General features: G+C 50.6%; 6 protein-coding genes across 8 annotated transcripts; 4 read left to right on the top strand and 2 right to left on the bottom strand.

The window, feature by feature from the left end:
• Nucleotides 1–96: 96 nt before the first annotated feature.
• NCU07314 lies at nt 97–3,576 on the bottom strand. 2 transcript variants are annotated; one of them, XM_011395940.1, is made up of 3 exons: nt 3,408–3,576; nt 3,267–3,346; nt 97–3,185 (listed from the first exon to the last, which is right to left on the bottom strand). In XM_011395940.1, the coding sequence occupies exons 2-3, from the start codon at nt 3,281–3,283 to the stop codon at nt 386–388; spliced, it is 2,817 nt and encodes a 938-aa protein (XP_011394242.1). In that variant the 5' UTR covers nt 3,284–3,346; nt 3,408–3,576; the 3' UTR covers nt 97–385. The 2 variants fall into 2 exon arrangements, with proteins under 2 accessions (XP_011394242.1, XP_011394241.1); XM_011395939.1 differs by having other exon boundaries at nt 3,267–3,576.
• Nucleotides 3,577–5,752: 2,176 nt separating this feature from the next.
• On the bottom strand, nt 5,753–11,096 carry NCU16848. Of its 2 annotated transcripts, XM_011396121.1 has the most exons (5): nt 8,006–11,096; nt 7,842–7,944; nt 6,678–7,685; nt 6,236–6,609; nt 5,753–6,136 (listed from the first exon to the last, which is right to left on the bottom strand). In XM_011396121.1, the coding sequence occupies exons 3-5, from the start codon at nt 6,716–6,718 to the stop codon at nt 5,985–5,987; spliced, it is 567 nt and encodes a 188-aa protein (XP_011394423.1). In that variant the 5' UTR covers nt 6,719–7,685; nt 7,842–7,944; nt 8,006–11,096; the 3' UTR covers nt 5,753–5,984. The 2 variants fall into 2 exon arrangements, with proteins under 2 accessions (XP_011394423.1, XP_011394424.1); XM_011396122.1 differs by lacking the exon at nt 8,006–11,096 and having other exon boundaries at nt 7,842–7,989.
• NCU07316 (hypothetical protein) lies at nt 9,992–11,219 on the top strand (the record flags this gene model as incomplete). Its single annotated transcript, XM_957381.2, has 2 exons — nt 9,992–10,918; nt 11,043–11,219. Exons 1-2 carry the CDS (start codon nt 10,727–10,729, stop codon nt 11,217–11,219), a joined length of 369 nt encoding a protein of 122 aa, XP_962474.1. The 5' UTR covers nt 9,992–10,726.
• A 2,403-nt stretch (nt 11,220–13,622) lies between these two features.
• NCU07317 (hypothetical protein) lies at nt 13,623–15,858 on the top strand (the record flags this gene model as incomplete). Its single annotated transcript, XM_957382.2, has 4 exons — nt 13,623–14,102; nt 14,210–14,312; nt 15,006–15,049; nt 15,479–15,858. 4 exons carry the CDS (start codon nt 13,623–13,625, stop codon nt 15,839–15,841), a joined length of 990 nt encoding a protein of 329 aa, XP_962475.1. The 3' UTR covers nt 15,842–15,858.
• A 13-nt stretch (nt 15,859–15,871) lies between these two features.
• On the top strand, nt 15,872–18,040 carry NCU07318 (mannitol-1-phosphate 5-dehydrogenase). Its single transcript, XM_957383.3, has 2 exons — nt 15,872–16,270; nt 16,359–18,040. Exons 1-2 carry the CDS (start codon nt 16,216–16,218, stop codon nt 17,498–17,500), a joined length of 1,197 nt encoding a protein of 398 aa, XP_962476.1. The 5' UTR covers nt 15,872–16,215; the 3' UTR covers nt 17,501–18,040.
• Nucleotides 18,041–18,419: 379 nt separating this feature from the next.
• NCU07319 (coatomer beta' subunit) lies at nt 18,420–22,523 on the top strand. Its single transcript, XM_957384.2, has 9 exons — nt 18,420–18,774; nt 19,037–19,060; nt 19,157–19,202; nt 19,270–19,411; nt 19,471–19,661; nt 19,720–19,919; nt 19,979–20,104; nt 20,163–20,403; nt 20,455–22,523. Exons 1-9 carry the CDS (start codon nt 18,757–18,759, stop codon nt 22,041–22,043), a joined length of 2,577 nt encoding a protein of 858 aa, XP_962477.2. The 5' UTR covers nt 18,420–18,756; the 3' UTR covers nt 22,044–22,523.
• The last annotated feature ends 161 nt before the right edge of the window (nt 22,524–22,684 follow it).

Raw genomic sequence — 22,684 nt, 5'->3', positions numbered from 1 at the left:
AGTCAGATCCAGACTCTATGTATCTACCTACATCGAAAAAGCACTCCTCTCCCCCTTACGGCAACCGAACCATTGGACAAGAGCTTCACAAAAGATGAGATGGATATAACTGGATTAAGAAACAGCTAAGATACTGGGTATAAGTATGCCTAAATGACTACTACTTTGGGTAACCTCCATGAAACAATCGGCGCGTTATACCGCTGCGCCGGAAACCCCAAGTATTCGGCAGGGACAAGATGCAACATCAAGTTTCGAAAAAAACAAAAAAAACCCACAATCCCAACCCCTGTAAATGCAAACAAAAACAAACATCATCCCTCCGCTATACCTGCGTCTGTCATGACGCCATACTCCAAATCATATAAACGTGGGATACGCACAATCACGGGCGAGCCCTACATCGCTCTCCAACCAAACAAACGTCCACTTCCTCTCCTTGCCTCGCATCGAAGACCGCCGTGCTAAAAACTGTGGCACTAGGGTCATCACCGCTACTGCCACTACCACTACTACTACTACGGCGGCTAGTGACAGCATCGTCTCGTCTTCTTGTCACCTTTGTGGCCTCCCTCTTCCTCTCACCATCACCGACCGTGTCGTTCTCGTACTCCGTATCGTTAGCCACTATCCCCGACAACGGCCCAGAAAACGTCGTAGCCCCCCGAAGGGGAATTAATCGGCCCTCATCATCATGCTCACACAACCCACCTAAGCTCGGACAGTACGGCAGAGTAAGATGGTCGATACCGAGCATTTCCGTCGAGAGTTCGAGAGTGAAGATGATTTCTCCTAGTCCTACTGCGGACTGAGGCTCATGTTGTTGTGAAGAAAAGTTTTGTTCCTCGTCCTGGGCGGCTTGGGAGGTGCGGTTCGGGTTGCGAGGAAGCTGGTTCTTTTCGGCCGTTTCGTCGTGCTGGACCAGCAGGGCGATGTCCATGTCTTCTTTTGCGTAGTAAGCGAGATGGTGGACTCGGGGTGGGTCGCTCGTGCAGTATTTGAGGGTGGGAAGTTCTACTTCGGGTGACCAGTCGTTGGGTTCATCCTCCCCGTAGTCGGTGTCGGTATTGGTGTCGGTGTCATCTTCATCCTCGGGATCGGTCAGCGATTTGAGATCGAGCAGCGTCATGTTGAGACAGCCCCCCGGCGCTTCCGCGCTCGCCTGACTGCGGTCGAGAATGGTAAAGTCGAGCCGTTCGCCGGCCTTGGCTGAGTAAGAGAAGATTTTCTTGGAAAACTCGGCGCTGAGAATATCGGCGATGGCCATGCCCGGGGTAACGGGTATGGGAAGCGGTTCGCCCTCATCTGTGTCGCCGGCACCCGAGCCGTCGGTGACGGTGAGACCGCGATTTGTGACAAAATCGATGAAGTCTTTGGCTGTCTGCTTGCCGCGGCGCGTGCTGCTAAGGAAGGAGAAGGTCCCTCCTGTTTTAAGCACGGAAGAGATGGCCCCTTTACCGGGATGACACTCGGTTGGTGCATCAGTGTGAGTGAAGGATTGGAGTGGCAGAAGGGGCGGGTTGATGCACCCATAGTGCACGCGGATACCCTCTCCTGATGCCCTCTCAATCTGCTGCAGTATTTCATGGACATCGTCTTCATCCTCAGCGCCAGCAGTGAGCAGTAGGACGGCGCCTCGTTCGTTGTGCTCTCCATCCGGCTTTGCCCTTAGGATCTCATCAATAGCCATGGAAAGCCCGACACCGATATCTGCCTTTCCTTCATGGATTGGGGCTGTCATGTGGGCGGGCAGGCGGGTTGTTGCGTTCGGAGGATAGTGTATGTTTTCGTTGAAAGGTATCAATGTACCGTTGGATTGGGTTCCCTCCAGGTTCAAATACGCCGGACTCTCCATCGGATAGACCACCCGCGCACTCTCTGCAAACTCCACGACCGTTATCATGTTGTGCAGGCCACTGCTCGTCTCCATCTTGGCGGCCAAGCCCATTGCCACCTGTCTCTCCAGTTGCAACAGCCCGTTTTGCTTGGCCTGGGTAGACAGGTCGATCACAACGGCCACGTTTCGCGGTATGCAGTCCCTCACCGGATCGTCCCTGACCAAGGCACAAATCATCAAATCGCCCTTCTCCGCACCGTACCTATTCCTCACCTCGGTCCTCAATGCCTTCCAAGAATTGCGCGAATCCTCCACCGCGGCCGCCACCGCTCTCTTGAAGTTCTCCTCGAGCCCATTCTCCGTCCGGGGGGTACCAGGTCCGATCTCCCCAAACGTTCCATCCAAGTACACCACTCCATGGTCCTTGTTCAGCGTATTATGCGACACCCTCCCCTCGCAATTGCTCCTCCCAGGCGTCGCATCTGGCACTGCGAAGCATCCCGTGCTCAGATTTCTTGGCAACATTTCTCTGGGAATCTCACCGTGGGCGCGCAGGTCCAAAAACGGTGCGGTATCGTTTCTCCCCAAACCTGGCGGGTTAGCCACGCCTATAGGCTGCGACCTGTCGTGTTCATCAACCCAGTTGCTGTGCGCATAGAAATCATGGATTCCGTGGAGAGCTCGACCGAAAGCCTCGATAGTGGCACACTTGGCGCGCGCAAGCGTGTTCACCTGCAGGGCGGGGAAGGCGAAGCGACAATCACCGCCGGCAAAGGGCGACAAGTCGACCATGTCCCTACGGATGCGCAGCTGGCCTTTCTTCTGGAGGTGCGCGCTCCCTTCCGCGTTGGTCACCTCCTCGTCCAGCTCGATCAGGTCGGCGGCGCTCTTCCAGGCCTGCTTGAAGCGGCCGCGCAGGTGGTTCACGCATGTCTGCAGCGCCTGGGTCGCCTGCTCTCGGGTGCGGGGGTAGCCCGGTATGTCGATGAAGTCGGCGTCGTCGCAATGGGCCTCGGGACCTTCGGGAACAGGGTCGAGCGTGTCGGGAGCGCCGACGGCGCCGTTGGTGCCGCCTCCCGGAATGGGGAAGCCTTGCACGTCGAAGTGGGTGCCAGCTAACTGGTCGAGCGAGCGGGGCTCGAAGCAGATGCCGTCGGATTTTACGTTGATGATGGTGCCAGTGCTCGCGCCGGGGCACTGGAAGGCCAGGCGAGTAATCATTTCGTGCTCATTGTGCTGCCCGAGCACAATGGGCTCATTGATGGTGCCGAAGGAGTGGATGCATGCTGGACTAAGAGCGAGTAAAAGGAGCGTTGTTGCCAGCGCATTTGTGGCGCTTTTAGGGCGCCTATAGAGAATGTTAGTGTATGGTTGTATTTGGAATACATGCCGTCCTAGAGCAGTCCTAGAGTTGAGGTTGAGGGCGTACCGAAGAAGTTCTAACATATTTCACAGAGTAATATGGTTGATGGAGGTGGGTAACACACGAGCAGCCTGAAGTCCGTGCGACTAAATAGATCCATGTTATGAAGAGCTCCAACGAGTTGGGACTGGGACAGCTTGCGATCACCTTTTCATCCCTTAAGTTCTCGACACGTTCTAGCGGGTAGACGAACCAAGAAAGAACAGAAAGAGAGGATAACACTCCACGTGTGAGGTTGAGGTAAAGGGATTGAAGCAAGGCATTCCGGGGAAGAATCTCAACATCACGACCTTGACTTTTCACGCTCTGACAAAGCCTTGGTTTTCGGGTCAACCGACCCATTCAGCAACCAGCAAGCGTGCAATGCGCGGGAAATCTTGATTCTTATTGGTTCAAGAGAGCCGTTGCACGTGGATGTGCCGGTCATGGACTTGACATGTGCTCGGATGATCAGGTACCGCTCTCGTCCCCAACAAAATTGTTTTGACCTTGGACACTATCCAATATCCTTGGTATACTCTTACTACGTCTTTATCCCACCTACGAAGTGGAATAATAGGCCCTTCGTCCCTATGGGTTTGAGCCAGTCTGTCTTTGAATTATCGTAATTCCTATTACGGCTTTGTAACAGCCTTTCTTGAATACAACGAGCGGTATTACACTAGTACACTTTTACCCTGTCAGTTAATGGCCCGCCCGCTATTTGTCATGGACGGGGATTTAGAATTTAGACCTCTATGACGTATGCGACAATGCTACGCTACATTAACATTGCAGCAGAAATGTTTCGATGGTTACACATGGAAGGTTACTTATGCGCCGAATGCAACGGCAGAGTTCACTGAATTGCCTACATTCCCCCTTCGGCCAAAGGTCCCGGCTGTTTGCCTTTCCCCGGCTTTCCTGGCCTTGGGGGCTCGTCTCATTGTCCGGCTTCATATAGCGAGCGAAGAAGCCTTTGAAATAGATGTATTCGATGCGGGAACTGGCCTCATTGGCAATGAGAAAAATAGTCTTGAGCAGAAATCTTCGGTCGCAGTACATAGTTAAACAGACGAATGACGGGCCTAGGACTGCGCAAACCATTGCACTTGCGGGATCCCCACCCCCGAGATGGGTTCCCTCGCTGCCAGGACCGGTCCCACATCTCCGTCACGGAAGCAGCCCCACCTCCCGTTCGCTAGGTATTTATCAACGCAGATTCCCCCGCACTTATCCCTCACCGAGTTCCTTTGACAACGGAAAGGACCTCCAGGCTGTGTCCAGTCTTGAGAAAATTGCAAAAACCGAGCGCCCTTTACACATCTGATTTTCGAGACGACGATCCCGCACCTTGCGCTGTATCCCTGCCGTGCATTGGCTCACAGTTGGTTGATGGCTTTCCCAACTTGAAGTGCGACACCACGCGCGCGCAGGCAACGGCGCATTGTAGTCCAATTATTCCTATGCCGCGCCCACTAGACCAAATACGCAAAGCCCTGCAGCGCCACCTCAGTCCTAGCCCACGAGCACGAATCTGAATTCGGACCTGTCGATTTAAATCTTCACCAAGTGGCTACTCATAGCGAGCGCATACGATCGAAGAGAGCCTGCGCAGACGACCTCTCGTTCAGAGCAACGTCCCGACAACGAGACCAAGTCGAGAGGCGGACTTTACGGGCCGTCGAACCTCCTACCAGAATTCTGGGATAAACCCATCCAAGGTTTCGCTCACGCCTCGCGCGCTTCGAGAGCTCCGCCGGGGCCCGCAGCACCGGCAGTGTGTATCACTAATCTTGCCCAATTTGCAAGACACAGCGGCCAAGATCTTCGCCGTCTTCAAGGGGTATTTCTATGATTTATTGACTAGGCATGGATGCTGACTTGCTATCTCAGAATATCTCTTAAAAACCTTAGCCGACGTCAGCGTACGATCACGCTTCCGAGCAGCATGCGATTGAAAACAGTACATGTCCTTCAAGATACGAGCATTCGGACGGCCGCAAAACGCCTGGACCCAACAATTTGGACCAACTCCTTTTGGAGTTAACTGCTACAAAAGCCTCTCTTTTACCCTCGCAGTTTCCTTACTCGGTATTCCGAGACTTCGAAAGGGAGAATAAGACCTGCGTTTGAAGGCTGATGCAGGCACAAGTCGAAGCCACCGCTGTAGGAGGACCCATTTAGACCCAGTCTGAAGGATCCTCTAGCACTATCATTCTACATCATCATCGCTCTCGTAGGCTTTCCACGAATTGGTAGTATTGAGATAATTAGGCGTAGAAACCCAGTATTCTTCTTTGTAAGTTAAGCTCCAAAGTCAAGTCTCTGACTGAAGCGTGTACACCTGCCTTCAAATAAGAACTTTGTAACATTGTACAAACCACCCAAAAAGCCTTGTTCTGCATGGGCTATAACCCTTGATGCAGCCTTTCATCTCTCTGGAAGGGTCGAGGCCACTCGAACACCAATCTAACTAGAGTAGCGGAATTCTACACAGAGAAACGGTGTTTCCTCCATCACTAAAAGACTGTGTCTTAACACCTTAAGAGAATATGTTCTCGGCTGGGTCCGGACATGCTCCCTCAACCTAACAACATTCTCCCTCTTTTATTCCGACTTTGTCAGTCAAGCCTGACTTTCCCTGTAATAATATTACATCTTGAACATTTGACTTCCCCTTGAACCACGCCCTAAACTGATACCATCCGATTGGATCGGTCCTTCTCTGCTTGCTCCCCCCCCTCACCAGAACCTAAAGGGCATCATTGCCTGCCGTCCAGCAGCATTAATGCTAATCGGGCCTGAAATCGTAGGTTTGACCGGTCCAAGAGGACCACCGCTCGAGAATGACATGACCGTGCTGCTTGCCGCCGCCACCGTCGCTGTACCGTTTCCTGTAAACATCCCCCACCAAGCGCAATGATTAGCATCAGTAAACCCATCAATTCCTACCTCGAGTATCATACTCCGAGAATGATATAGAGTAAACTCACCGAAATCACCCCCCGAGCACTTCCCCGCCTCCTCCGAAACAACCTCATACAACGTCTTACATCCGGACGGCAACGCATCACATCCCTTCTCGCATCCCCACGACTGGTAAACCGTCATGGGCGGGTTCGCGCACGTACAACCTGCCGTGACGGTGCTCACGGTCACGCAGTCGATCGTCATGCAGGTCGAGCAGACGCTGGCGGTCGAGATGATGATGGGACACTCCGAGACGGGCGTGGGCCTGTCGCTTGTTGGCAGGAGAGGGTTGGTCAGTGGGGTGGTGATAATGCTGTTGCTGCTGCTGCTGCTGCTACCACTTGCAGTCGCGGTAACTGTTGACGTTGGGAGGGATTGAGAAAGGGCTTGCGTGGCTCTGCGAGGGTATCGGAAACAGTTAGAGCGCGTGTTCCATTTGTTAGAGGATTATTGATGGAAACTTACAACGCCAGAGGGACGGTAATAAGGTGAGTGAATGATCTCATTTTCGGTGATAGTATGTTTCGTTCGGTCTGTTCGTTTCAATCTTGTTGGCTCAGTCGGGGACTTTTCAGGTCGAGTGCCTGAGGTTCGATGATAGTTTCAGATGGTGAAATTGGCTGGAGGGACTGTATAAGAATGTAGAATCACTTCAGGTATGGCCCCTGGTTGTAGTTCAAATGAACGGCGTTCATAGCAAGCAAGTGCTTGGAATGTAAGATTATACGTGGCCGTCGTGATTGCGAACCGTCATCAAGTGTGTCGTTGCTGCGCCTTTTGAACCCCCAATCCAATCGTTCGGATAGGCAGCTGCCAAGTCCCCAGGTCTTACATGCTTCCTTCAAATCGCTCCTGGCAACGACAGTCGTGATTTTATTTTTTAGCCCCTCATCTGATACTGACCTGGGAGGTAGGTAGTCTGATCTCCAGCGCTCAAGCGCGAGCCGGTACGTCATGTTGAACCAAGTCCGTGACACAAGTCAGTCCGCGATACGGGTAGCAAGTGCGACTTGGTCTGTTCCTGTTGTTGTACGAGAGGATTCAGCAGCAAGCGGCTGAAGCGCGATACGCTAAAGTTGTAAGTGACAGGCGGGACTGTTTGAGCTGAGCGAGTGAAGAGCACCTGGCATTTAGGCGACGACAGTAAGCCCGGTGTGGTGGAAACAGTAAGTAGTTATCCCTCAACTCAGCTGAGACGTCTGACGTAAGTATCGATATATCACTTTCGCCATGTTTCCATCAAGTATAAGGAGACCACCTAGAAGGCATTCGCAAGCAATCCCAAATGAATTTCTTCAATCGCGACAATGGCTGCTGACCCTTGGTGCTGAGTCAAGTTTTCAATCCAACGGTCGGTGAACAAACCCAAAATACTACAAACATCTGACGTGCGCCTCGCTGTGCAAGACAGTGTAACTCAACGGGATTGTCACACGAAGGACAGGATGTTGTGAAGAGCAAACTCACTAATATCTGACATTTCGGATCGGCGTTAGCAAAAATCTCGAAGTAGCTCCAAAGACCTACTGTTTCATCTTTGCGAGGTCTTGAATGATCCATTAGCCGTGATGGTGTGGATTGGTAGGCCAACAAAAAAAAAAAAAAAAAAAAAAAGAAAAGCCCACTCACCCATTTGATCCTAGCTGCTGCTCAAACTGAAAAGCATGAGATTTTAGTTCCGTCCGTCTCATGAAGAGAACGCCGAGTCTGGTTTGAGATAGCCATCACGCTGCTGAAGGGAGGTCTTCATGAGTAAGCACATGTGATGGCGATAAAGTGCGATAAAGGCTTACACATGATTTTATACCAAGATGGCCTTCGTCTCTTCACATGTTTGAAAGTATCATCGAGCGTGTTCGTTCTGTCTCATTCACACCCTCCACTGTGTTCTTCCCCACTCATGTCTTTGATTCCAGTCGATGATCTTCAGCAGAGAGGATTCCACCAGTCATACCAGAGATGACCATCCCACGAGATTTTGAAGCGCCCCGCTGCAGACCATGTGGTAACCTGTCCAGATCATGAAGAATCCTATCCCAGGGGCAGATCACGATGACCTTGATTTGACCCACGCACATGAAGTTTCCGCAACGCAAAGATACAGCTCACAGAGTACCTAAAACCTGCCACGGCCACAAGCTGACAAAGAAAGGACCATATGCCGTGATATCCGTCAGGAATGCAGAAATCCCTGAAGATGATTGACACTATCACGTCCCAAACCTTCTGAATCACGCCATGAAAACGGTACGGCGGAGTTCGAAGCCCTGCGACGGCGCGGAGAGACCAATGGAACGAGAGGCTTGCATACAATTGCGATGACTCCGATGTATCGGGGCTTGGCTGTTACGAAACGCTGCGGGAAGGACGGGATATCACAAATTTCCTGATTTCAAAATAAGCATATCCGAATGCCTCTTCATAATGCTTTTCGGAGGCCTCTTCGAAAGTACAATTCCGGTTGTCCTAAGCAGCACATTAGCCGAAAACACATGTCTCAAAATACAGCGTGGCCCTTCAACCGACGTGGCTTTGTGATGTTTTAAGAGAAAAGAGACATGTCCTTCTGTGACTGCTGAAGCCTCCAGAAGTAACATTTGCACGGGCTACAGCCGACGTACATAATCTGGCAAGGTGAACATTGAGATAGATCCCAACATGTCCAGAATCGAACTTGATTTCCTCCACGTGTCAGCCCATGCCTGCACAACTCCTCTTCATGGTCGCTTCATCAAACCAATGAAGCAGGTTATGCGTCGAGGTTTGAATCCACTTTGATCTCCAGCAGACCCCATTCCCCCACAGATAGGAAGTTGTAAGTCCGGGGTAGATCAGCAATTTGCGGGGTACACGTGTATAGTAGCGCGTCCAGGTCCAGTTACCTATCGGCTCCATCAACTCCATCCTTCGTCGGTCAACTTCAACCGTTGAAGCAACAATCGTGACTGGCGAGTGGTGCGTTCCGGAACTGTAAACCGCATGCAAATAATCAAGCATGGCAGTGGTACCACCGAAAATGTATGGTTTGGACAAAGGCGTCCTTGACGGAACCTAGCGCCCGAAGCTACCTCCTCCTCTACCTAGGTCGAACAACAAGCTCATAAAGAATAAGACTGTGGGGTTTTGATCAACCTGGTGGTAGATTTGATGGCTCAAGGCTCAAGAAACTAACCAAAGGGCTGCCAAGCTCGCCAGTGCTCTTACTAGGGTCCCACAACCTTCCGGCGTTCCATCGCGACTTGATTTTATGTTTCAAGCCAGTGAACCTGGCAGGCCGTCAACAAATCTGGGAAAAGGATCACAGACCCGACCCTTGAAAGGGTCGTTGGTCGGGGAAACCGGCAACACCAGGGAGAACGACAATCAGCCACAGATACTTGGGACAAGGTAGGTGCCATTCGGACAATATGAGTGAGCTGGTGAAGGCTGGTTTCGGACCGTTTAAGAGACGGCGAGGCGGGCGACACGGGCGACGCGGCTGCCCGGCCGACAATGTGGGCCCCCTGGGCCGTGTTGGTCGGGCAAAACTAAGTCCCTGATTGGAGTCTGGATAGGAGTTCGGGGCATTGGGGTCCTGCCCGTATGCTGCATTCTCCCGAAAGACGGCAAAACCGGCAGAGAACGCGGGATAACATGAGAGCATCGGGCCGTCCACCGTTTTCGGTCACTGTTCAGCGGTGTTACATATGCTTGTCCCTTGGCACGAGATCCGCCGAAACAACCAGCCGAGGGAGTATCGAGGCAACGTATAAGTTAAGTGTTGGGGGAATATTAAATTGGGCAAATCTGAAATCCGCTCAGGAGACACTGTCTCGAGACCGCGAGCATCACTTGCTTGTAACGATATACTAAGTGGATGCGTGTAGAAACAGGGAAGAGCTGGCCGAACATCGTGAAGTGACTGAATTTCGACCTTTCAGGTGGTTGCTTTGCCGTGGCCGTTGTCTCAGAGTTGCACACCCTCTTGTTTGGATAACGAAACGGGATATCGATTGACAGGAGCCCCAACAAGATGCCACTGGGCAACATGGCTAAAATGCAAAAGTGGTCTGAGGATCGACAGGAATGCAAGGTCAAATACCCAACCTGACCTATCTGGTAGTTTGCGAATGTGCAATGGCCCATTGAGAGTGGCTTGTTAGCCATAACATGAAGTGAATAGGTGCGGCTCCCGCAGCCGACAATGTGTGAAAGAGACGGATAACTTGACTGAAAACAGCATAAACACCGCTGAATGTAAGCCGGTTGAGGCTTGATCATCTCCATCAGCATCAATTGGCATCCTTGCCATATCGTGGATGCAGGGTAGCGAGAAAGGGGAAATTGATCGCCTGGACCGTTTTGACTGATATCGAGAGTTTTGGCCCTGTGAGGGGTGAAGAGGACCTGAGTGAAAACGCTGTGAAATGCGAACCCCTGGTCGCCTCACCGTACACAACCAGTGATGAGGGAAACGTGAGGCTTGTGAGAGATAGGATGTAAGAGGGTGTGGTGAGACAAGAGGAAGATCCCAAATGCTCGATCGAGGTTGGCCGAGGTTTGATGCAGCGCCATGGAGACGTGGATCCTCGATGCTTGACCTTTTCTCTGAGCGGTTCCATGTGTTCCAGTTGGTCAATTCTCGGCCTTCATCTTGGCGGCAGAAGACGGGACTTGATGAGGAGTCGTTGCACGTCGCGGGCTGGACATTCAAGTATCGTATTCGTGTGTGTTTAATCGGAAGCTAGATAGTCAGGAATCGTGAGCGGCGAGAGGGCAAGCAAGACCCATTGAAAACACTGCAAAGAAACCGGAAAAATTGACAATATCATGTAGTTGCGCCCTTTGTAGTTACACGTCGCCTACTCATCCGTGGTTGCTGCTGATGGAAATCGTGAAAGCGGTCAACAAATGGTGAGAAATACGACGACGGGAAGACAGGCAGAAGCGAAGTTATACCCGTACTACGCCCCCACTTTTTTGGACCTCGCCAGACTCGCACCCCCTAAAGTGGGTGCTCACGGGTAATACGGCCACACCAGTAAAACGGCTACACTCAACTTCCTTAATTCTCAATACAATACAACGATTTCAAGCTTCCTATAATCCCCTCTTTTACAATACCACAACGTCGTATCGCATCAGGGATAATCGCAATCGATATAGAAGCACATCTACAACGAACGGTCGCTTTTCATTATAATAATCCCGACGTCCCTATTACCCAATTATATAAGATATTCGAAGTGCCCCGCAAGCGCCTCCGCAATCGTATTAAAGGGATCCTACTTAAGAAGGGTACGCCCGTACTATATAAGTAGAAATTTACCCTAATTAACAAGAAGGTTCTATACAATTATATCGATTATTTCGATAGAATTAATTTCGTTGTACAACCGTCGTATATTAAGGATATTGTAGATCTACTACTTTAAAATAAGGTCCCTAAAATAACTAACGCCGGCTCCAATTCTAATTCCAATTCCGATTTTAATAACGAGGAAATACCCTATATTAGTATTAATTAAGCAATACAGTTTATTAAACGCTACGAATATTCTAAAATTAAGTAAAAAAAAATAAATAGTACCCGGAAAAATAATAAAGATATAAATAAAGTAAATCTATTATATTAATATTATTTATATAAGTAACTATTAATAAATAATATAATAAGTAGTAATATACTTCGAGAAGCTCTATTAAATTATTTTATTAAAAGGCTTTATAGCGTTAGATATATAGAATATAGATGAAACTAGTTTCCATATTAGTATAGGTAAAAATTAATTCGTTATTATAAAAAGGAAATAAACCTACTATTTTACTATCCCTAAAAACTATAAATTAATAATATATATTGAAACTATTTCTACTAATAGGGAGTATTACCCGGGCTTTATTATCCTTACCGGCTAGCTTTATATAGTTAATTAATATTAAGTTAAAGAATTGGACCTACGAATACGTATTACTATTATTTCTATTAGGTATTTAAATAATTAATTATCCTTTAAATAATTAAAGTATTAGGATAAGTATTTAAGAAAGCGCTAAAAGGTAAAGAAAAGGCTATTAATATTTAACGGTTATAGGTTATACTATACTTAGTAAATCTAATACTTTACTCTATTATTCTACTTAATTAATTTCTAATACTATAATTGTAATAGGGAGTTTCTATAGTATTACAATAATAATAATATTATCGTCTTTAATTTACCCCCCCACTTTACCCATTTACTACAATTGCTTAATATAATAGTCTTTTAATTATTTAAGTACTATTATATTTAAGCGTTTAATATATTTATATGTAATAGATATATAAATATTATAAAGTTAGAGTTTTTATCTATTATTAAAAATATAAAAAAAAAAGTATTTAAATTTATAATAATACAGTCAATATTCAAAAAGATTAGCATATAGCTATTTCAACCCTAATTAGTACTAAGTCCATTATAAGATTGCATTGCCTACTATATACCAACCCTACTACCCGAATTAATTATACCTTTAATACTATTTAAAATACTTAATAACCTTCGTTAAATAAATAAAGTAGTTACTTAACTATATAACGTTATTGAAAATAAGGATAAATTATCCTTATCCTTTAAAAGGATAGTATTATACTTCGTAAAGGGAGGAAAAGTAGTTGTAGCCAAATTAGTATAAATCAAGTATAATTTAAGTAGAACCCAGTATACCGAAGTAATAAATAGATGCTATAAAGTATATAAAAATCAATCTATATAAGCTAGGGAGATACTGAAGGTATCTAACGGCCGGGCTATAGTACTTAAATAAGCCGATAATAATATTAGAGCTGCCTATAAGAAAGCCGATAAAGCGAACCAATAGACCTAAAACAAGGCGAAGAAATACAATGAGGATTCGGCAAAGCTAGCCAGAAAATAGCGAGTCGATGGGAAGTTTAAGCCGCTTGAAGTATACGAATCGGGTTACGATAAAGTACGGTTTCTCAAGCGTGGTGGTTGATATTTTAAATATAACCTCGATTTTACACATATATGGCCGTTTTACTAGTGTGGCCGTATTACCCGTGAGCACCCACTTTAGGGGGTGCGAGTCTGGCGAGGTCCAAAAAAGTGGGGGCGTAGTACGGGTACCACATGTGGACAGCCGGATTGCAAGATAACGCTCACATGGCAGTGAATGCAGAAAAATGCGACAAACACACTGGTCATTGACCACCGCGACTGTGACTGGTTGCCCGAGGGGGAATGGTTGACCGGCGTTAGGTCACCGGCTTCGTCAAAGTGTGGTGGTGTGGTGCGCTATCGTGAGTCAAGGACAGACTGGAGGCGGAGGAGGGCCGTAACCTAATTACCAGTTGTTGACCGCTTGTCGCCAGTTTTTCCGGAAAGGGATGATAGTAGCCCGACGCCAAAAGAGAAACTTACGATGTCAATCGATGGTAGTCGCGTTGGGATCGCGATCGCCGTCGGTGGATTTGTTTGTTCGTCCTTGCCGCACGTTATACTGGGGATTTCTGGTGGGTTTTCGGCGGGCTTAGCGGGCATTCTTTTGAAGAGCGGGGCTCAGGAGATAGTGGACCCTTGGATGCTGAAAGGGTCCACTAGCGCCCATGTCTTCGTGCGGGCCCAGTACATGATTGGTTCTCAAGAGCAGTCCACTTTACTCAGAACGACGGGGGCAGTCCTCTTCAGAACCAAAGCGAACCACAAGAGTGGACTTATGACGAATGCCAAGCGCCCCACCTCTTATCCGCTGTCGGGTTCGGTCCTGTCCCCCCACCAGTGGGCGCCGGAAAAGAAGGGAGAATGGATGCCTCGACGACCTCGTGTAAGTCGCGGCGTCCGGGTGCCCCTGACGGTGCAACGTCAGGCACAAGGAAAACCCGACGGCCGCAAGTTGGACGCTGTACGTAGTGTACAGTAGCAAATATCGTGCTAAACGTATCAAAAACCTCAAGCACTCTGCTTGCCGTGAGGTCAAATCTCATGGCTCACTCGATATGACAACTAAAGAACAAGAACAGTGGACAATTCAACTCGGTTGACTACCTAGTACGGGCAATGATCGTGGCGAACCACAGCAGCAGCCAGGCTTACAAACCTAAGCCGGTGCTTTGTAAGTGCAGCGTGTCCCGAGAACACAAGTGCCTCGACGTCACTGATAACGCGCTTTTTTGTTTTCCAACTACCTGGCAACCACATCGATGGTCTGCACTCTGGATCGGTATCGTGAGCTTCGAGCTTGGTGGTTTGGCAAACGGTCCTATCTCGGTATGTACATGGTATGTGCCTCGAATGATGACATGCCCCGGCGCTCCTGGAGTGGATCCCGCTATCGATGACGGCTGACCAGGGTGTCGGTGTCCGTTTTCAAGGCCGCCAGAACAGCCCAATACAACACAGCAAAAACACTCCCTGAACACTGTCAATGACCGCTTGTTGGCGTCACTGTGTTCTCCAGCGCGGCTCTGTCGTGTTGGGTGCCACAGCAGACGGGTCTACACTAGCCGTTTTGTCTATCGAGTAGTCACCACTTATGATGTCTGTATTGGGCCGAAGAATGAAGCCATCGTGACGGCACCTGGGTGCTGCAACCGAGCATTTGCAATAGCCAGGGCATGTTTGCTGATGGCGTCAGGGCCTGTTACCCAAGAACAGCCTCAAACAAGCCCGTCCACACCGTCCACTCCGTCCCCTTGCCCGGTCGAAGCATTGCATGGCATAACACCCAAAGGGTCCAATAGACCCTAGATCTTGGCATCTCCTGTCGGGTGTGTGTGTGACCACTGGCTTGGAGACATGTCACAAGCAATGGCTTCAGATTTGTCTGCCGTCGCCAACAGGCCAAGTGTTGTAAGTGACTAGCATCGCAAGGCCGTTCTATACCCGACCTGGCGTGACTGCACTAGTACCAAGGCGTGGCCCATTTGGTTCACGTTAACATCATATGTTTTGAGCCGGCTGTTAACTTAGTTGAGCATATCGTGAACAATCGGGAGTTTAGAGATGCGCGGATTCTGTTTCCGGAATCGAAGGCACGCCAACTGAACCCGACCGCGTCTCGTCAAGCGAGAGTAAGTAGGTACCTAACTGGTGCGTATGCACACTAAGTGTACCTCGAGGCAAGTACACTCAAGGAGGCAGGAAGCCGCAGTCAGGAACCTCAACATCCAAAATCCAATGGTGGGGCAGGCTCACGGTTCGGCGGGACTTGTGAATACTATTCTGTTCAACGAATCCAGTTTAGTCCCGGCTTCATTCGCAATGATCATCGATCTCTAGGAAACCGAGAAGGGTTGCTTGCTGGGTCCGTTACGCAAACGGGCCGTAGCCGCGAGGACCGTCATTGTCCGTGGATACTGGCGACTTACAAATGAACACCCCGGTCAGCAAGGAGACAAGCCACACCCGACACATGCCTGCCATTTGCGACCTCCTTCAACCTACCAGAACCGTCACTTATTCGTGAAGGCCCACTCAATATGGACGATCAACCTCAATACTTGCCATTTCTTGTTCAAGCAACGGGACCGGGATGTTGAGTTCACTTGCACTTGGCCTTCTCCGTATCTTGCACAGTACACCAGAGAAACTGAAGCGCAGGGAGAACAAGTGAGGGCCCTGCGTAACGAAGTAGGTAGGTAGGTACCTACGTAGCCAAATGTCAGCCAAAGGCATGGGCACGCCATGTGTATGCCAGGCCGGATCGTCATGGCCAAGTGGATGGCATGTGTATAAAGGAATTAAATCCCCCTCATCTACCTCAACTGTTGTTTCTTTGTCTCCATATCATACCATCTTGTGATCTTCAAGTCTAATCACATCCATCCCACGCTCATCACCTCTTTCCATCAGCACGACGTCACCGCGCTTAAAGCTTTGAACATATTAGACTCTGCTCTACCCTTCCAACTTGCCATCTCTCCGACTCTCTTCGCCCAAGCACAGGCATACCGCAACCGCCCTTATACACCAAACACACAAATCATCCTCATCCTCGATACCCAACACTAGTCAACATGGCTGCCAACAATTATACCAAGAAGGCGGTGCACTTTGGTGCTGGCAACATTGGTATGTGCCTCCCAAACCTCTTCCCACCCCTCAACATTTCCCCAGGCTTGGACATCCCATATACTAACCTTGACTCCTCATCCCTTAGGTCGTGGTTTCGTTGCCTGCTTCCTTCACAACTCTGGATACGAAGTCATCTTTGCTGATGTCAACGCCGACCTAATAAACGCCCTCAATGCCAGCCCCTCCTACAAGGTTATCGAGGTGGGAAGCGAGGGAACGGAGGAATCGACCATCACCAACTACCGCGCCATCAACTCTCGCACCAATGAGGAGGAGCTTATCCAGGAAATCGCCACGGCTGAAGTGGTGACTTGCTCCGTCGGCCCCAACATCCTCAAGTTCATTGCCCCTGTCATTGCCAAGGGTATCGACCGCAGATCCGAGGACCTGCCCCCTGTGGCTGTCATTGCCTGCGAGAATGCCATTGGGGCGACGGATACTCTTGCCGAGTACATCAAGGACCCTAAGAACACTCCCTCGCACCGGTTGGAGAATTATGAGAAGCGCGCCCGTTTCGCCAACTCGGCCATCGATCGCATTGTTCCGGCCCAAGATGCCGACGCAGGCTTGGATGTCAAGCTTGAGAAGTTTTATGAGTGGGTGGTCGACCGCACTCCCTTCAAGGACATGTCGCCGCCCGACATCAAGGGCATCAACTGGGTCGACAACCTGCTGCCCTACATTGAGCGTAAGCTCTACACTGTCAACACCGGCCACGCGACGGCCGCCTACCATGGTTACATCCGCCGCAAGAGCACCGTCTATGATGCTCTCCAAGATAAGGACATCCAGGAAGAGGTCAAGAAGGCGCTCGAGAACACATCCCACCTCATTACGCAAAAGCACGGCATCGACGAACAGGCCCAGCACGAGTACGTTGAAAAGATTGTCAGGCGCATCAGCAACCCTCACCTGGAGGATGCCGTCGAGCGCGTGGGCCGTGCTCCCCTACGGAAGCTGTCCCGCAAGGAGCGGTTCATCGGCCCCGCAGCCGAGCTTGCCGAACACGGTAAGGACTGCAGCGCTCTGCTCGATGCTGCTGAGATGGCGTTCCGCTTCCAGAACGTCGAGGGCGACGAGGAGTCGGCCGAACTTGCTAAGATCATGGCGAGCAACAAGCCCGAGGACGTTGTCAAGCAGGTCTGCGGCTTGAACGAGCAGGAGAAGCTGTTCCCCAAGGTGGTCGAGGTTGTACAGCGCGTACAGGCCGACTTGCACGACGACTAGATGGAGCATTTCTGTCAACTTGTGTGTTTTGTATCCATTCTTACTTCATGTCTTATGATAAATGAGCGAAGACTTTACGGATAGGGAATAGGGCAACGGTGTCGTGGACCCTCGGAATCCGGAGAATATGGCGTTCATTTGGTTGCTTTCTGGGATATCAACGCGGAGCATTATACAACTGGGATCAATGGCGTTTAGCCGGGATCATATTGACATCCTGGAGGTTTTGGGTTTCCCTTTTTTCTTCTTCATTATTGTCTCTGCGCAATCACTAGAAGCGCTTTGCAATGATAGATATAGTTCAAGTCAATAAGAAGTACTCACACTCAATTCTTCTCCATGTTCCAGTAACGTTGTCGTATGCAAAGTGCGTCGAACTTGATCACTGCTTCGAGCTTTTTCTTTGAGCCCATATTTGGTGATTGCTGATAATGTTTTTAAGTAACGATGAAAATGGATGGGAGTACCGACTTGACGACTGACCGTCATCGGTCGCGCCTCCTGTTGCGTCGCTGAGACCTTTTGGTTTTGAAATACTCGTATCTTGCAAATTTGCTCGTGTGTGACACTCCTCCAAAATGTGATTGGGAATTGAGTCGTTCACAAAGTGACCGTTGCGTTGGTCCAAGCCTTTTGGTTTTTGACGATCTCCAGTGGTCGACTTTGGACGTGGTTTGGCGATGGTGATGGCTTCAAACACTGAATGCACCGACGGTGAGGGGGGCGCCAAGAGATCCGCAAAGCTGTAGTGTTGGTCGTTGCCTTAGGCAGCAGCTGGCGAGCGCAGGAAGTGACAGTGGCCGGCAGCTGTGCCCACTTGACCGCCTGAGGGAGAGAGTGGCCCGAGCGGCGAGCAGACCACAGCCGCGAAATTGTGGGCGGCGGCCGGTCGAGATACGTGGCGGGCACCTCTACAACCGTCCGCTGTCATTTCCGGCCCGTCGCAATCAAGTGTCAAGGCCTCCGAAGCCTCTATTCCGAATCCTCGTACCGCCAACCACGTCCCCCCCCCTTCGGCGGACCAGATATCCAATACACCAAATACATATAACCACGATTGCACCACTTCCGATAGCTTCACCCCTGACGAACCCGACGGCGGCTTTCTTGCACGGTCAGGGACCATCTCCAGCATCCAGCACGCACCCCACCTGAAGCTTGGAAGCTCGAGAACCGTTACGACCGCCCCGTCCTCTAATTCCAACTTGTAAACACCACACACCACACACCACACACCCACCCCAAACTCGCCCAACATGAGGCTGGATGTCAAGGCAAGTTCGCACAGGCTTCGTGTCTGCACCACCATGGCCGTGTCACCGAGACCCAACAGAACAACCCGATTCTGCAACCTGGCGCACACTTGCACCTCCCTTAGCTTCGGCCTGGGATCTTCCAGTTGCCCCTATTCCGTCTGCTGTACCGGCACCTCGACGGCCAGCTCCATTGCGCCGACACGTCCATCATCACATCGCTGCCTCCAACTGGGCCATCTCTCATTAGAAAACACCTGCTAACATGCCTGTCAACATGCAGCGCCAGTTGTTTGCCCGCTCTGAGGTTCGTTACCTGTCCTCTTGACCCCCTGATTTCTCCGGTACCAAGCAGTCTTTCAACATTCAAGGTTCCCATTGCTCACCCATATCCCGCACATAGCGAGTCAAGGGCATCGACTTCCATCCTACCGAGCCATGGATTCTGAGTACGTCTGATTCGACTCGCGATACGATGGGAGGGGCCCTGAATTCTGACACTACTTTGGTGATTAGCGACCCTCTACAGCGGCCACGTCTATATCTGGTCATACGAGACACAACAAATCGTCAAGACCTTCGAGCTTACCGATGTCCCCGTCCGCGCTGGTCGCTTCATTGCGCGAAAGAACTGGATCATCTGTGGTTCCGATGACTTGTATGTTCGACATGGAACTTGGGCTAGAGCTAGACAGGAAGGCTGACCTGGAATCCCAGCCAAATTCGAGTCTACAACTACAACACGAGCGAAAAGATCACATCCTTCGAGGCGCATCCCGACTACATCAGAGCCATTTGCGTCCATCCTACACAACCCTTCGTCCTTACCGCCAGTGATGACATGACGATCAAGCTTTGGGATTGGGAGAAGGGATGGAAGAACGTGCGGGTATTCGAGGGCAACTCACGTATGGCGCCACCAGCCTGATACATCGAAGCAGAGCGCGCGTGCTAACAGAGCTTCAGACTACGTCATGTCCCTCGCCATCAACCCCAAAGATACCAACACCTTTGCTTCGGCATGTTTGGACAGGACAGTCAAGATCTGGAGCTTGGGTTCATCCACACCAAACTTCCAGCTTGAGGCGCACGAGACCAAGGGCGTCAACCACGTCGATTACTATCCCCACAGCGACAAACCCTATCTTCTCACAACTTCTGATGACGTGAGTTATATTGACATCTGCTGGCGCATAGGACTTCACAGCTGACTTTACTGGCACAGCGCACGGTGAAAGTGTGGGACTATACCACCAAGAGTTTGATCGCCACTCTTGAAGGCCACACCAACAACGTATCCTTTGCCTGCTACCACCCAGAGCTCCCTATTATTATCTCTGGTTCGGAAGACGTACGTCGATATTGCACCTGTCCACTCGCTCGCAGGCTATTACTAACCGTAACCGCAGGGCACGATAAGGATATGGAACGCCAACACCTACAGGTTCGAGCAATCGCTAAACTACGGCCTGGAGCGAGCATGGTGTGTGTCATATCAGAAGGGCAAGCAGGGTATTGCTGTTGGTTTCGATGATGGTTCGGTGGTCATCAAGCTTGGTCGGGAAGAGCCCGCTGTGTCGATGGATGGCTCCGGCAAGATCGTGTGGGCCAGGCACAATGAGGTTGTATCTGCCGTGATCAAGGGTGCTGGTGAGTTACAAAACGGAACATCGAGAGTGACTCCGAGCTAACAGGGATCAGATGCCGATATCAAGGACAACGAACCTATCACACTCACCACCAAGGAGCTTGGAACCGCCGAGGTGTACCCCCAAAGTCTCATCCACTCTCCCAATGGTCGGTTCGCTGCTATTTGCGGCGACGGCGAATACATCGTTTACACTGCGCTCGCCTGGAGAAACAAGGCATTCGGTCAAGCCCTCGACTTTGTGTGGGCTTCCAAGGAGTATTCCAGCACAAACGAGTTCGCCATTCGTGAGTCTCCCACCAGCGTCAAGATCTTCAAGAACTTCGAGAACAAGGTCGGCGGTCTCGACGTCCCATTTGCTGCCGACGGTCTTACCGGCGGTGTCCTCCTCGGTGTCAAGGGCCAAGGTGGCATTTCCTTCTACGACTGGCGGACGGGTGGACTTGTCAGACGCATTGAGGTGGAGCCAAAGCAGGTGTACTGGAGCGAGAGCGGCGAGCTGGTTGCTCTTGCCTGCGAAGATAGCACCTACGTCCTCAGGTTCTCGAGAGAGAACTATAACGAAGCGGTCCAGGCTGGTCTTGTCGAGGATGATGGTGTTGAGGCTGCGTTTGATGTCGTTACCGACATCAGCGAGAGTATCCGTTCGGCGGAGTGGTTGGGAGATGTCCTGATCTACACCAACAGCACCAACCGTCTAAACTACTTGGTTGGCGACCAGACTTACACCATCGCCCACTTCGACAAGCCCATGTACATCTTGGGTTACCTCCAGCGTGATGGCCGCGTCTACATCACCGATAAGGACCTTAATGTTACCTCTTTCGCGCTCTCGCTTCCCGTTTTGGAGTACCAGACTCTTGTCCTTCGCGAGGATATGGAGACGGCTGCCGAGCTACTCCCAAGCATTCCTGAGGATCAGCTCAATAAGATTGCGCGCTTCCTTGAGGGACAGGGCCACAAGGAGCTCGCGCTTGAGGTGGCAACTGACCCCGAGCACAAGTTCGATCTGGCGCTATCGCTTGGCCAGCTCCACATCGCCCTGGACATTGCACGAGAGACTGATGCGGACCACAAGTGGAAGACGCTTGGTGATGCCGGCCTTGCTGCTTGGGATGTGCCTCTTGCCACCGAGTGCTTCGTCAAGGCAAAGGATCTCGGTTCGCTGTTGCTTGTCTACAGCTCGACGTCAGACCGCGAAGGCCTTGCCAAGCTTGCTGAGCAAGCTACAGAGGCAGGCGCGCACAACGTCGCCTTCAGCGCCAAGTGGCTACTCGGTGACGTCGAGGGCTGCATTGAGATCCTCAAGAACACCAATCGTCTCTCGGAGGCTGTGCTCTTCAGTCAAACATACAAGCCTAGCCTTACGCCCGAACTGGTGGCGGCCTGGAAGGAGAGTCTGGAAAAGCAAAAGAAGGGCCGGGTTGCCAAGGTGTTGGGCGTCCCCGGAGAGGACTCAGAGCTCTTCCCTGAGTGGGATGAGTATCTGAAACTCGAGCAAGAGGGACCTGCTGCTGGCAATCTGATTGATGTCGATGCCGAGCCGGTTCAAGAGGAGTCACCGGCGGCAGAGGAGGCGGCAGAGGAAGTAGCCGAAGAGCAGAAAGAGGAGGAGAAGGAGGTTGAGGCAGAGGAGGAGTAGAGCGACATTTCTGCGCCATCCAAGGAAGCGGGTAACGGACACGATTTTGCTTTGTGAAGAGGATGGAAAGCGATTACAGACATTAAGTTGCTATCAAGGCAGAGGAGACGCTCCTCTTGACTGCCCACGGCTTTTACTAGATATGACAGCATTGGTAGTGACCGAGACATGGTGGTTGTTGGCGGTTTCAAAAACGGGATACAGTTGGCGCGATTGCTGGTGCCGTTGTGGCCCGTATATTAGTAGGCAAGAGCTTTAGTATCTTTTGATAATGGAGGAACAGTGAACTAATGACCTAGCACATGCACTTACTGATGTCTTAACCTTCCAAATGTTCGGGATTGGAGATGCCGCCGAGCTCGGACAGGTAGTCCGTCGGGGTATTTTGATGGCCCGAAAGCTGAGACTAACAAGGGGGTACAGCGGAGTCATGAACCCTGCTGGATTGGCGGACACGGCGGCCATGGCGGGTCAGTCAGCGGGTCGTGGAGGGTCTCAGAGCGGCCGTCGCAGGCGTGTTGAAAGGTCCAGTGTCGTTGAGGGGAGGTTGGCCCCGGGGACCTGGGGACACTGGGGTGTTCGCTAGGATTGGATCTTTGGAGAACTTGAGGATCATAGGTGCCCGGTTGGAGCCGGAGTCA

The sequence above is a fragment of the Neurospora crassa genome, linkage group IV (assembly GCF_000182925.2).
Source record: "Neurospora crassa OR74A linkage group IV, whole genome shotgun sequence".
Classification (NCBI taxonomy): Eukaryota; Fungi; Ascomycota; class Sordariomycetes; order Sordariales; family Sordariaceae; genus Neurospora; species Neurospora crassa.
Note: the sequence above shows the minus strand (reverse complement) of the source record. Positions and strands in the feature narration are given on the sequence as shown.

What these genes read in the sequence shown, in the direction of transcription:
- NCU16848 (XM_011396121.1), bottom strand. Translation starts at nt 6,718, where the DNA reads ATGAGATCATTCACTCACCTTATTACCGTCCCTCTGGCGTT. An exon ending in ATTACCGTCCCTCTGGCGTT is followed by an intron (nt 6,610 to 6,677) that starts GTAAGTTTCCAT and finishes ATACCCTCGCAG; the next exon opens with AGCCACGCAAGCCCTTTCTC. An exon ending in GTGCTCGGGGGGTGATTTCG is followed by an intron (nt 6,137 to 6,235) that starts GTGAGTTTACTC and finishes GGATGTTTACAG; the next exon opens with GAAACGGTACAGCGACGGTG.
- NCU07318 (XM_957383.3), top strand. Translation starts at nt 16,216, where the DNA reads ATGGCTGCCAACAATTATACCAAGAAGGCGGTGCACTTTGGTGCTGGC. An exon ending in CTTTGGTGCTGGCAACATTG is followed by an intron (nt 16,271 to 16,358) that starts GTATGTGCCTCC and finishes CTCATCCCTTAG; the next exon opens with GTCGTGGTTTCGTTGCCTGC.
- NCU07319 (XM_957384.2), top strand. An exon ending in ATCTGTGGTTCCGATGACTT is followed by an intron (nt 19,412 to 19,470) that starts GTATGTTCGACA and finishes CTGGAATCCCAG; the next exon opens with CCAAATTCGAGTCTACAACT. An exon ending in TTATCTCTGGTTCGGAAGAC is followed by an intron (nt 20,105 to 20,162) that starts GTACGTCGATAT and finishes CCGTAACCGCAG; the next exon opens with GGCACGATAAGGATATGGAA.